The sequence below is a fragment of the Apis dorsata genome, unplaced genomic scaffold (assembly GCF_000469605.1).
Source record: "Apis dorsata unplaced genomic scaffold, Apis dorsata 1.3 scaffold_1104, whole genome shotgun sequence".
NCBI classification, from domain to species: Eukaryota; Metazoa; Arthropoda; class Insecta; order Hymenoptera; family Apidae; genus Apis; species Apis dorsata.
Window position 1 is genome coordinate 198,412 of NW_006264202.1, and position 15,414 is coordinate 213,825.

Consider the following 15,414-nt stretch of genomic DNA (forward strand, 5'->3'; position numbering starts at 1 on the left):
AAGGATGCTTTGTGAAAAGTTATTCGCGTTCTTGGCGTGCTTTCGTTCGACGATTCATGCACCCAGTTTCACGTAGGCAGTTTCGAGCGAACGTCCCGCCTTTTTGTTGTGCAATGCACTCTCCTGATCTTTTTCTTCGCCTTTCCTCGATAAGAAAACATTTACTCTTTCGTCGAGCGATGTTTAAACGCGTCTTATAGCGTTTGGCAACACGGTGTACACAAGTTTGTTACACTTTTATTGCTACAACAGTTATTGTTCTTCGATTTCTTACAATTTCTTATAATTCGAGACTTAAAGAGTATAGAATCGAATATTGATTTTGAAACATTTGAGATATTATGATCAAGTTTATAAATATCATATGATTTAAAAAAACATATGATTTTATTGTTTCATTATAGCTATGATACAATGAATATAATTGTATATGATTTTGTACAATTATATTTTTGAATGAGACTAAATATTTTAGCATATGAAGAGTAATTATAAAAATTATAAAGTAACTTTACAAATTTCATTATAGATACAAATATATGAAATTTCTAGAATTTATTACTTTCTCAAACAATTAAAATAATAAACTAACAAAAAAAAGAGAGAGAAAGAGAAAAAGAAAAAGAAAATATTTCCAAAATCCAATTAAAAAAAAAATCCCTTTAATTTCTTCTTAATAATTATTAATAAATAATGATTTTAAAAAAAGCAAAGTAAATTGATACTTATAAATCTGAAATAAACAAATTTACTCAAATACATTTCATCTCATTCTATCAATGATTTAATATTCGATTCTCTCCTCTTTACTTCTCAATTCCCCTTTCTAACTTATTGCTTCTTGACACCTTAAGATAGCGAGATTGTCGATATTAGAAAGCATTTTATTTCGTTTGTTTTGGGACAAGTGATATTTCTCTCCATTGTCAGAACAATACTGCCACGTTCTTGTAAAAAATATCGAAAGACGATATGATGGAACGATGATCGAGCGAATTTGATGTACAATGCTCGATCGATTCTCACTATAACGATTATTCTGGTGAAAGTCGTTCGTAAACAACGCTTCGAATCGTTTTGCAACGTTTATTTTTATTTTTTTTGTCTCGATTTTTATAAATTGAAGTGAGACAACACTTGTTCTTGTAACAATCGTACAGATATTAAGAATAAAGGAACGATGTCGATCGTTTTTGAAGAACTCTTCATATCTGCTATGTTTCGAATCGTTTTATTATTTAACATGGATTGAAATAAATCAGATATTTAGGTCAAATTTTATAAATAGTTTATGTACATTGCACGGTATGTGAAAAATATATAATTGCTGAACTGAAACGTTTCTCTTCGTAGCTCTAAAATCATGTAGGTCAGAAAGACTTCATTTTCAACTACATCAAATTTAATAATTTTTTAAGTAAATTGTTTTCCCGATTTAAAAATTAATTTTCGAAAAAATTAAATTTAAAAATTCGTTCGACCACATCACCATTGTATGAATATTAATTAGATACTCAATTTTCTCAAAAACCAAATGATACAATTTTATTCTATTTATTTTCACATGTACAATAACTCAAACCCAATCAAAAATTAATGAATTTCTTTTGCATTAAAAAAAAATTTCAAACCTGATGTATGTCCAAAAACGAAACCTCAAAGAAAAAGAAATAGTATTCTTTTTCATTTTTTCACGTAGAGTCACCTTCTAACTGTTCGAAACACCCCTCATGTACAGTATTCAACGATCCTATATAGTGTATATCGTAGACCGAGTAAAGAAAAAGAGAGGAAAGAAAAAAAAAATCGAGAATCTCGTGGGACAGGACTGGGTCCCATTGGTCCCCATGGTGATTTACGTCTTTTTCTGGTATCGTTATTCGGTGGCAGGACAGCACCATAGGTGCACTTCGCAGTCCATTGCCGTGCGCCACGATAAGCCGGTCGGCCATAAAACCGAAATTTCGCAGTCTCCCAAGTATAACGCCGCCATAAATCGCAATCGTAACTCTCCATTACCATTCAATAGGAATGCAGAGAGAAAGAAGAAGAGAAAAAAAAAATGGATTGACCAGAAACGGAGCCGATTTTTCGCGGGACGAGACGAGCATGCTCTATTTGGTGTTAAATCGAGCCGATCGATCTCGACGAGTTATGTTCAACGCTGGAATGCGCCACTCGTGATCCAATTGTAATATTATGTAACGCTTCTCGCGGCGTGAAAATCGGTTTATTTCTCGCGGATATAACGGGTGATCGAATTGTCATGAATGCTATTTTGAAATTATCGCTTATTCGAAGTTTGGTCGAGAATGGTTTTGAATTGTTTGAATTGAATGATTTTTATAATAGTATCTAGTATCTAGCACAATAATAATCTAATATAAGAATTATTTACTTAACAAATATTAAGAAATAGAATTTATTTTACATTTGAGGAATATGAAGTTTCCTAATGTGATTTCAAGGAACTTTTTGTTTTGTCGTTTTAATGAGTTATTAATGAGTTTTTAAGGAAAATTATTTAACTAGAGACTACGATCTCATTTAAATTACATTAGTAATTTTAACGTCCTATAGACTACATATATATTAGTTCTGGTTCTTTGTATCATTATTTTATTTATTTATTTGATCTTTTATATAATCAGCTATGTTTTACTGAATAAAATATCTTATATTAAAATGTTTCAATGAAAATATATCACCTAATTTTTGTATGTATAATTTGAAACCAGAACCATATAATTCAATTTGTTGACCGTGCTTCGAATAAGTGAAAATTTCGAAGAGTTCATAATAATTTAACCACCCAGTGTATTATACGTTTACTCGAGGTTGAAGTACTCGGGATTGAGGTGACCATGAGTCGGGTGTTTAATTGCTGGTGATCGTATGTACGTCGAAATGAAGTCAACGAGGTTTTGCGCTCAAGTTAATTTTGCTTCAGAATGTTGAAAACGTTTCCAGTTACTGAGTTTATATCCTGTTTATTCTATTTTTATAAGAATGATACCCATAAAATGTGATTTTATTGAATAAAACTTCAACTATACGTGGTTTCTTCGAAACGTTATACATGTAAATAACTAATTTTATTGATCCATAGTTAAAAAGAAAAAAGGATCTTCGAATACGAATATCAACATTTATAACTTTCTTTAAAACAATTTATTTAAGTGGAGTGGAGGATGGTTATAATTATCTCTAAATTTATGTTTCCAATTCACGATCTTTGTACTTATGTGAGAAAATCACATCTCACAAATGTTTTATTATTTTAATATTTTTATTAAAAATTTTATTGAATACATGCGACTCAATATATGTAATTTATGGGAAAAAATGTTTTTCTCTTATAATTAATAACAATCAATAATAATAATTTGCAACTTAAATCTGAAAATTCTATCAAAAATTAGATATCGATAAATTCTTCGATCAATATCATTAAAATGGATCAATAAAATTACTTATTTACATGTATAATGTATATAATAACATAATGTTTCGTTATAACTACGTATAGTTGAAGCTTTATTCAATAAAATCACATTTTATGGGTTTCATTCTTATAAAAAATATAATAAATGAATAAAACAATTACTTAAGAATTTCACAACAATATATTAAAAAAACTGATGAATCGTTAAATAAGAAAACGCAAAGAAACACTACAGGAAATAATTAAATACAATAAATAGTTCAATACCAATTATAGGATTAATTTTGATTTAGAATATCTCTAAAAATTTATTCCAGAATTAAAATTGGAACACGCATCTTATTGTTCGAGATCGAAAGATTATATGTGAAAATGTAATATATTCTATTAAGCACTTATGGTCTTAAGCTTGTTAGATTAAACTACCGTAATGAATTGAATTATATTGCGGCCACCAACTAAGTGACTAACCGACTGAACTTTCCGTATAAATATGCATTACTAACTACTAAATAATTACCTGTATAAAGTATCTAAATACCTATATGCATAAATAATCATTATTCCATTCCAGATAGATTGCGAATCGAATATTCGCTTCAAAGATAGAAAAAGATCGAAAATTTATTATCTTTGTAAATCCGAAATTATCCGAAATTCGTCGATCCAAAAGAGAAATATTTATACTTTAGAAAACACTACAACTTCTTCTATTATATTTCATCGAGAAAAAGAATATTAATTTTCTCACGAATTCTTCTCAAAACAGCCTATAAAAAGATCACCATTCAATACCAATAAATAAATCAAACACTCGAATCTCCAAAAATGAAGGAAAAAAGAGAAGGAAAGAGAAAATCTCTTCGAAATAAGATCTTTGACGTTGGATAATTATCCCTCGTACGAGGATAAAATCGATCAAGGGAAAAGCAAAACGATCGTTTAGCTCTCCAAGTAGCCTCGGTTCGATCGTAGATCAAGATGTTTATCGTTTCGCGTTAAAAATCGCGGCGGCGGTCGCGCGAACACGCGTAAATTCAGTGCCGCGTCTCGTTACATTTTCCAAGGAATAAATTCGAGAGAATGCGCACTATAAATTCCGGCTCCTGAGTACAGCTTCGCTCGCATAAATTCGGGCCACGGCACTGCTTTAGCATACGCGCGACAGAATGCGCGAGAGTAAAGAGGATTTTTATGAAAGGGAACGTCAAAGAATATAAAAGGTGATTCGCGGCACGTATGTACTTACGTGTATACTGTTGCAACGAATGTTTCCTAAGGACGTCAGTTTACCAAATATTTACGCGTAGCCACCGTTTAACCCTGTATAAAATGACGATCCTCTTAATAAGCGAGCCCCTGTTCCAAAGCTGCATCGATAGTTCAATGCGTGACTTTTGCTTTTACTTTGGGAAACGTGTTTCTGGTTAAAGTGGATAATTATGTTGAGAAAGTATTCGAACAAATTTTATGAGTTATAATATGCGTTTGTTCTATTAATACTTTTTAGCATTAAGTGCTGGGATATAGAGAAACTTGAAACGAATCGAGCATGTATAAAATTTGTTTTATATGTATAGTTATAAGTTTTAAATAGTTCGATTGTTATATTAATAACAATTAATATTTATTAGCTTTTATCCTTGGCATTTATTAGGTAATATATTTTAATTTAAATAATTTATATTTCTTCGTCTAATTTTATCTATATAATTTTGTGATTACTACTTCCAATATTAATTTTGAAAAGCTTTGTATACCCATTTTATGTTTAAAAATTTTATAATAAATGTTCAAATACTTTCTTGCGCCATTACACGTATAAAATTTATACTTCGTAACGATTACTGCATTATTCATCGCGAAAATTTTCGACCATAACCATCCTCGACTTGTAATTTCATATCAATCCCTCAATCGAATCAATCTCATTTCAAATATTCTAAATTTACATTTCGAATCACATCTCTTATATAGACTAGATATAGAAGATTATTCTTTAAACCTGGCAACGATTATAAATCGAAATTAACTAACACAAAGTAACAGTTAAAAAACGAGTTCTTGGAAATTTCCCCCGTTCGAATTGCAGATTTTTTTTGCCACAGCCTAACCGGTCCGCTTTAAACGCATCCTCAAGGATGACTTTGGAAAGGGCGAGGCCGAATTTAACCGCAGCAAAGGACAGGTAAAAGAGTTACATGGAAAGAGCCCAGCAACGTTCATAAGATAACCGGTACTCCACCGCTATAGTACCTATAGGTATATAATGCCCAGACCATAAACGTACTTTTTATTCCTTTTTCCGTGAGAGTAACGCTTCTCGGTCCCGTTATGTCGGCGAACTGCCGAACGAGGGTCCAAAGAGAAGGCCGACCAGCATCTTGTGGAACATACGAATCTTTCAGAAGCGGCAGGCCAAAACAACTTTAAAATTAACCGCATCGTAATTTTCTTACGATCGAAACCGTTTGGATATATTGTTGCAAGAGGGGAAAGGCAAGGATAAGAAAAATAGACATGGGATTAAAGCGTCGAGATTTATCGAAAAAATTGGCAATGATTATTTTGAAGGATTGTAAAAATGATAAAAGATGAGAGATGAATGTTTTGACTGGATCGAAATGATCGTATCAAAGAATTTGGAAAAGATTTTGATTTCGAAGTGATGAGATATCGAGATTGCACGATGTTAATTGATCGTTTTAGTCAATTATTGTATGAGATGAAAATCGAATTTAGAAATAATTCTATCATTTTACATAATAATTATATTGGATTTCTATTGTCTTTAAGAATTAAAATTCAAAAGAAAAATAAAAAAAGATATTTGCTATAGAATGTAAGAGAATCTATCATCGTTCCAATATAAAATCTAATACGATATTGCGTAAAGTTTCGAAGAAATTCTACAGTTGCAATAGCAGAAAATTATGATCAAGATTGAAATTACAACCGATTCCTTGATCGACCAATATAAGCTTCTAGTTAATCAAAATAATAATAGATAATAGTAGATCTACAAGAAACAAATCAAATAGATTTAGAAATGATTTAAAAATCCATTTTTGAAATATTCCTTAATCGTTCATGTACAGGATGTTTCGTAATAAGTGGAATTTTTCAAATACAAGATGAGTAGTACTCCTTCTTTTACATAATAATCTAACATCTGATAATCCTTTAATTTCTAATACTTTCTCAAATTTAACAAATATGCTCCCAATTATAAATACGTTAAACAAACTATTTTTAATTTAAAGCAATTTAAAAAGAAAATAAATCCACTTATTATTATCGAAGATTCCACGCATCGTAAAAATCGGATTGAAGCGTTAAAAAGTCACGTTTGAGCGGGAAGATGGTTATTAATCAACGTCGTCGAGGCTAAATATGATCGGTGAAAGTTCATGCAAGTTAATCTGGAGGACGTCAGATTGCGAGAGTGGCGTTTTGGAGTCGGATATGACCCGAGACAGGTCGTGGCACGGGCAGCTGAATGCGGAAGGAATAGCTGCCCCTCCATTGGCAGTGTTGTTCAACATTGCGACACGACGACGCAATTGGGTCAAAGTGGTGCAGTCACGAAGGTGGCCGTTTCAGCGATACTGCGGTAATCGTGCATTTAACCGTGTACCAGCCCACGAGAATAGTATTGCGGGCCGAAGGGCTGTTCCAGAAACGGTGCCACGAACAAAGGAACCACGTGCACGCTCGCTGCGCTTCTGCGCTCGTGTCGTGTGACCTCTCCCTCTCTCTTTTTCCTTTTGCCATCCTTTCTTCTCTTCTTTTATTCCTTGCCTCCATTTTCCATCTCGTTCCGTCTCTTTCTCTCATTGTTCCATACACTCGGCCCCAACACTGCCTATATCTCCTCTATTGTTCGTTCACCGGCTATTTGTCCCTGATTCCTGGTTACACCAGATGGACACGCGTGTGCAGTTTACACAAAGCACGCGTGCACGATTAGGTGAATGAAGCGCGTCAACGTGTCAAAGCAAAGCACCGCAAAGGTGTCACGTGGACAAAGCTATCCACGACACGATCGTAAAACCGCGACCGCGACGAGACCAACACGGCCTGGACCTTTCATCAGCTCGGTTCCAGTGGCCGCTGTCAAAATGATAGGCGACACCTCGTAACGAGCCGACGACCAACGGGTTCTACGAGATGACAATGAGAGATCTCGAGGACCTTGGAAATGTAGAGAGAACCTCCGAGAAACTGGATTGTGAACGGTTTTAATTCCGTTCTTGGAAGATTAAAGATAGTTTGGATAAGACGAGTGGAGAAAGGGTGAAGATCGTGAGAGGATTGGAGGATAATAGAATATCGGAACTTTATTCGTTCGAGAAGTTTGCTTAATGGGAACGAAGATCCTCTTCAGAGAGAGAGAGAGAGGGAGAGAAGAAATGCTCGCGAGATGATAAATTGGAGTGGAAAAAATCTGTTTACATTTAATGATCGCCTCTTGAAATATCGCACGAGGAAATCGAAGGTTCTTGTACCTTTTTTATTCTCCCTGCAAGAGTTTTCGCAATGCACGCAAAGACAATAACGTGATCTGCCAGCAGAGAATTTTTATAGGAATAAAAGAACGGTTGGACAATTGAGAAGATTATAAGAGAGAAGATTTTCCTTTAATTTTAATCGTAATTTTACGATTTATTATAATATGTGAATGACTCTTCTGGAATATAATTATAAATGTCAGCTATGATAATCTTATAATAGTATATAAGATATATTTTATTAAAGAAGATTCAAATTCATTGAATAACGAAAGATTTTAGAATATTTTTCCCTTAAAATATACAAATTGACAAAAGAAATATAGATAACGACTCGTAAAGTTTTAATTGATATAAAAATGTGTTAAATTTTTTTCGATTTTTCATCATAATTTTTGACCTTTTTTCATATACGCTTTCCCCATTTTAACCTTATCCTTTCTGTCACAAATACTTTACAACTTAACTCCTCTTTCAAAAGCGATGTCTGATCCATTGTTCCTCTCTACTTTTCCGCTGCTTTTTAGTTTTAAGCTTTTTGCATTCTTCTTTTATTCCTTCGAGCTAAGTACTGTCTTTTCTTTTAAGTTTTATGACAACCTGATGGGTATGCTGTCTTCTACACTCCGTTTCTATTGTTTCTTTCTTGATTATTCATTTACATTTTCCGTGTAATAAATTTTACGTTAATTTCCGCAAAGATTCGAATAATAATTATTTTTTAAACTAAAAACAGATATTCCTTTACAATTTATTTTAATTCTAAATAAATATCCAAGGATAAAATAATTATATTACCAAACACGCAATTAAACTATATAATCTAACATCAATTTTCTCAAACTAGTTAATACTACATGGAAATAACGTATTTTAAAAAAATTATTTATTTAAAAAAAAAAACTAAAAACTTCCCAAACTTCTGATAAATTATAAACAGTAATAATCGGTGAAAGATAAGCCGATAGAGAACTGCTACAACTGCGAAGCTACAATTATCCTCTCGATCAAGGCTCGTGTGTATGTGTTTACGCAAAGCACGCCCGTTCGATTCAATGAATGAAACATATAAACGTGCCAGGTCGCGAAGCCACGAATGCAAGCATACGCAATACGTATATAACGTGTATAACAGCAGCAGCAGGAAACGACAATCAAAGAGAGATCTCATAAGATCCCTTGGCCATTAATGAATATAGTTACGCGCGCGAAATTTATGATCTCCCTTCTTGCCTACTCCCTTTACTGTCGTAATACGCGAGGCATATATTTCTCCATTGGTTAGGTGCTTAATAACAGTCGATTTATAACAGTTAGCCGGCGAGGAGACATTGAGAAGCGTGCAACCGGTGCCTCGATATCGAATCTAATAATAAATTTTGAAGAATTACTCGGCCCAAGGTGAAGTTCGGCAAACACCTCGAGCTGCACCGCATCCGGCCACGATTTTCCTTTATTTTTCCACGTGATATAATTTATCGCGACCTATCCCATCCCGATTCGATGTAATATCAACGGTCGTCTTAAATCGTTGGGAGGCCTCGTCGATATCGGAGGAAGTGGTTTCGAAGAACGTTTCAGGATGATGGCTCGGTTAACGGCGCGCTGATTGGAAATTAATCTAATCTCGGTTCAGATTGTATTTCGAAAAGAGATTCCAGGAGGAATTTAAAAAGAGTTTATGATATTGTACCCCATTTCTTTTTTTAAATTTTGTGAATGAAATTTGATACGAATCTAAAAAAAAAATCTTTCTTTGAATTCTTCTTTTGAAAAATCTGAGTTATGAAAGTTATATATTTGAAATTTTAAGAAGCTGAGAAATTTTATTAGGAAATATATACAAGTATATGTAGATTGCTAATTAAAAAAATCCTGAACGAAATATTTATATATTAACGACCTAATGACACTTGATAAAATATAAAGTTGCGAAATATAATATCAATTAGAAGACCAATAACAAACACTATTAGAATAAAAAAATTTATGGAATTATCAGCCTGTAATATAAACTTAAATCTGTCTCATCGTCATAAATGATAATCCAAAAATATTATTTCCAATTATTACGAAACAAGTAACAATAGAGCTAGTATAATAATACCTAACACCGATAAGTTTAAATATTTTGTCACAATGAAACTATGCGATAACTTATTTGAAATTTTCACGTATATATATATATATCAATGTGAACTAATATCGGAGCGGATTTCATAAATATTAATATCAACGAAAGAAAATTCATTCCTCTCCACCACAATTTTGTCCAGAGACATAAATATATTTCCGCGTGTACATATTACACGACGAGGCAAGCGTTAAGGGGATGGTTGGGTAAAAGGGAAACCTGTCCCTGGCGGGAAATTTCTACGGTCTCGAGAATCCTTGATGCTGTAAGTGGCAGCTTTAAACGAGAATTCTGTCTGACGATGAGAATAATTTCTATCTCTTTCAAAGAGATTCCGTTACAGATGGATCTCCTCGCATTACCATACCAACACCCGAGCCATATTTTTCCGCTATCGTGAAACATTTGTTTAAACACCTATCGTGGCATTCTTTTCGTTATTATTCACCTTTCATCGCTTATCGAGGGACCGTATGCGATAGATGATGAATACGAACGTGATGAATAATTTCATTGTAATACACGTTAATAACCTTGATCAAGAAAATTTGAATTTATAATAGTTTTATATTATTATTATTTACTGTACGTTTAAAATCTTTTCGAAATATATATCTTTAATAAATCGCTATGGTAATATTATTTAAAAAAAAGGAATTTTACGTAAAGAAATATTAATTTGTATTTTTCTCAATCAAGATCAAATAAAAATTAAGCGAAAAATATTACGAATTAAATAATTATATCTTTCTAAATATCGAGCATTAAATAATAATACCATTCGAACGACTCTACGTTATAATTATCTCTACGCAAGTCATTCAATCCTCTCTAACTCGAGCTACGTCATGTGAGAATCCTTGAGCCAAAATAAGAAGAAGAAAATCTCGGCAAAAAGTGCTAATTTTTAAACGATCAAAGCAATATCGTTAAAAATCCTATGAATTATACTTTCGCGGTACAATATAATCCCGCATGGCGGCGCCACCGTGGGCCATTGGCGGGGGCATGTTATAATATAATTCGCCCTCGCTCTCGATCCTTCGATAAACGAATGAATTAAGAGGAACGCTGTCGCTTTCTTAAACGAGAAAGATGAACTCACCCTGTGAGGCGCCCGTAGAAGTCGATGCACCGCTGCGAGCTGGTTAATTAGTGGCAAGGTCGCGCTGAAGGTGTGCACAGGCGGCCTAGGTGGCTCTGGATAGGAGCTCGCGTAGGCAAACGGATCGACGTCATTCAGATACTGCACTCGGCACGTCAGAGACATCTCGCGGGACCTCTGTATCTCGGCCGTAACGGCCGATTGTTGTCCGATAGGGCCTTTTTTTCCACGATCCAAAGAAGGCAACACACGGGCTTGTCTCGCGTCGCGAGAGCACTTCCCCTCCTTCTCACTCGCGCTCCGATATTATATCGCTTCTTACTCTCTGTCTCTGTTTTACCGGGCCGCACGACCGCTTTACGCGAACGCACGAACCAGTTCGTCGTACCGCCGATTTATTTTCATTCGAGTCGCCGGCTACAACCAACCGAGAAAACGAACCTTGGTCTCGTCCCCTCTCTCACTCTCTCACGCTCCGTCTCCGCTGTACGCTCTGGCCCGCTGTTCCTTTTTCCCCGTGTCTCTTTCTTCCTCCTCACGTTCCATTCGCGTCTACCGGCTCGACGACGAAACAGAGGCTCACGTGAATACCTTGATCGCGGTGAACTGATATTCTCTTTCTCTACTCCGACCGCTTCTCGTGTCCGTTCCGTGAGTTTGTTTTATGAGAACGAGAAAAAGAGAGAGAGAGAGAGAGAGAGGAAGAGAGGAAGAGAAAGAGAGAGAAAGAGAGAGAGAGAAAGGGAGAGGAGAGACACACCGCGAACGAGCGTGAAAAGCTGCCGATTTATTTTCGTCAGAGCGACGATTCGTGATGGAGGGAAAAAACGCCGCTATTCTGTCTCCACAATTTTTCGCGTTCTTCCATCGATCGATCGGTTCCGAATTTGTACCTGGAAATTGGTTTTTAAACGGTAACGTGAATATTTCTGACGTTAAAATTATTAACGAGAAGTTAGAAATACTAACGAGAGAAACAGAGATATTTTTTTTATTTGTTCGTAAACATAAATATTCAGAAATATAATACAATATTCGAAAAAAGATTGTATGCGTATATATTTATGTATTAGCTCGTACATGTGAAAGTGACAATGTCGGAACTGTAACAACCTTTGACTCTGAACAGTTAGACGAATAAGAAATCGTTTTCGATCGGTCGTTAACCTTTAGATTTTCCTTTCACTCGATCAACCGAAAGTGGAAAGATAGGAAGAGGAAATTTTTCATTTATCCTCAAGGTTAGGAACACTTCGACATACCTTTTCTTAGAGAATCGTACAATATAGCTATTTCTTCTTAATAACATTTATACCAATCAACGAAAACCTCTTATTTCTTTCGCAATAATTGAGAACAACATGTTGAAAAGAAAATTTTAAAAAAAAGTATACGAAACAGAGACATAAGTTTTCTTAGATTCTATATATTATGGCCTAACACATCTTCGCATATGAATGTATTATAGGTGTACATGTAAGATTCACTGTGTCGAACCTATCTTGCGCGCGAGAAATACAAAAACATCGGCCTTCCAAGCTCCGCGCGAAATTTCTACACGGTGTTCGAGTCACAATGCCGATTTAAAAGCACGGTATGTTCGATACAAAAATGGGAGGAACAATATCGATTCTCACGTTTCCACGAACCACGGTCATGGACGCTAATATCTTATTCGAGAAGAGATTCGCGAGAAAATCGACATTCGGATAGAATGAATTTACGAAGTGTCAATTATCCACGCATACCAACCAGTCTTGTCATCCTCTCTTATTCGCATTGTTCTTACCCGTTGCATGGGCTAGCTCTTCTGCGAACCGGCTCGATGGTGTTCACAGAAGAGAAAAAGGGAGAAAGATGAAGAATAAAGAGAGAAATACTGAAGAATAAACGAGAAAGAGAGATGAACGTTGAAGCAAGACAGAGGGCGAAGCGATAGAAAGAGAGAGAGAGAGAGAGAGAGAGAGAGAGAGAGAGAGAGAGAGAGAGAGAGAGAGAGAAGAAAAGAAAAATGGCAAGAAGGATGAAAGGAAACGAGGGGGAGGAAGATAGAAGGGAAAACGAGTCTGCGCCATGCCACGAATGTAATCGTGCCTGTAGTCGACGAAAGATTCACGATCAAGATGCGATCGTAACGTAAGATCGTGTCTAAGAGGATTTCCAAACTCGTCTGAATCAACAAATTCACTGGACCGATGTTTTTGCACGGATCCGGCGACAACTCGTTCTATGGCCAGTGCCAACTTTTCGGTATATTTACTGGTATCAAAGGAATTTCACCAACGACGTTGCTTTCTCCGCCTGTTTTATATACGAGTCGATATTTCGTTAGAAATGCGAATACTTTTTTCCAAAAAATTCTCAGAATATTCAGAGAAATTTACGCGAATTTTAAAATGCATTTAAAACGAGTACGAATTCGAATCAACTATTTTTCAAATAATTTAAGAAAAATTTGACCAATAATAGCTTTAAAATATTAATAATTATATAATATAATTTCTTACATCGAGTCGTAAAAAAATTTTCACGTATCTTGTTGATAAAATATGCCTATATATAAACAAATCACGATAATTAATTGACAACCGAATATACTATATCTAAATAAGAAGAAAAAAAGATACACTGAACCTATAATTAAAGAAAATACACGTAACTAAATTAACTTTTAAAATAAATAACGTGTTTTCGCAAGAGAGGTTACAAGATGTCCATTCCAAACTAATCGAGATAATCGAAGCTCCGAAAATATCGATTGAGACGTTTCTCGCATATGATATCTCGATCGATATATACGGCCATTAAACTGACAGTTCCTCCATTGTCCGCTTCCAAATGTACTTAATAGATAAAGTTTCACGTTACCTGTTATACTGAATGGTCAATTATCAATCGACATTTCTCGATTGAATTGTCCAGCCTTGATATTTTTAGCGTTTGGAGCAGAAGCCGGCAGAAGAAGAATGATATATACAGTAAACGAACTGTCGAATCGGAGTCTGCGCGACAAAAACTCAGTGAACGACACGCACGCTTCCCGCGCATGAAAACGTGCGTCACCTTCGTAATTGCGTATAACACACGTCAAAATACACACATTAATCGATCACACGATACGAAAACGAAAATAACACGGAACTTTGGGAAACTGGGAAAGATGAAAAGAGGGAAAAGAACTGAATTCACAACTTATAATATGCCTTGCCTCGCGAGCAGTCGTCGCGACACTGAACGCCACGGACACCTGTCGCCACTAAGGCGACAGTAGCGCCGCCACGCGGCCAACCCCCTCTCTATTCCGTCTCTACAAAGAGCACCCTGGAACAATACTATAAGACAATATTTTCTACCTTTATTATTAAAATTCTTATTTACCGTAATTATATATTGCAATTACGAATTAATAACAATGTGATGTATGTAAATCGATTTAAATTAATTTATAATATCGAATCATGAAATAATAATTATCTAATTTTCAAAAATGTATAAAAATTAATAATAGATGAAAATGTAGAAACTAATTCAGAAATATCTTTATCTATTTGATTAATAACTTCATTTTCTTATCTTCAATATAATAATTTTATCAAAAGTTAGATACAATATGTGAACTTTATTATCGATATTCGCTGATTTGTCAGCAATTGATGTAAAGAATTGCGTTATAAGAACGCAATTGAAAAAGATCTATTATTATATATTACTTTTGAATAAATTTATCAATGATTCATTAATTTATTGGTACAAAGTTCAATTTAAATATGCACATAAATTACGAGATATAATAATGTCTCATTCGTATTCAAAAGTAATTATAAAGTTAATAATGTATTAATAATTCAATTATTAATACTTAAAATATTTAAAAAATTTAATTATTTAACAAAACAATCAATTTAACAAACAACTACATAATACATTCTTTTCCAATAAAGATATTTCTCCTAATTCGACGAATTAGAAAATAGAATTTACCAGAGGATAAAATTTGCAAAAAAAGAAAAAATTGCAAACAATATTCGAGAATGAAATTAGGAAACAGGCCACGTACTCTTTCCAATAACTAAATCCTAGACAAACCCACGAACACGCGTCCACATCACATTGTTTTCCGTCAAAACAATATTGTCGTCAAACAAATTTTAGCGACCTGCTTTCTATGGACCCTCACCATCATTCTTCTGTTCTCTTTTTTTTTTTTTTTTTTTTTTCA

At 34.3% G+C, this 15,414-nt stretch overlaps 2 protein-coding genes across 2 annotated transcripts in view; both read right to left on the reverse strand.

Moving 5' to 3' along the window:
* Window positions 1-14,411, reverse strand: part of LOC102676207 (FH1/FH2 domain-containing protein 3) — a 209,166-nt gene extending 194,755 nt beyond the window's left edge. The window contains exons 1-2 of the mRNA XM_031514681.1: window positions 14,064-14,411; window positions 11,196-12,088 (exon numbers count right to left, since the gene is read on the reverse strand). Coding sequence (XP_031370541.1) covers window positions 11,196-11,360 — 165 coding nt within the window. The 5' untranslated portion in view covers window positions 11,361-12,088; window positions 14,064-14,411. The remainder of the gene's footprint in view (window positions 1-11,195; window positions 12,089-14,063) is intronic.
* The window catches only part of LOC116184859 (mucin-19-like), a 99,626-nt gene that overhangs the window by 52,294 nt on the left and 31,918 nt on the right, over window positions 1-15,414 (reverse strand). The gene's annotated exons all lie outside the window — the stretch shown is intronic.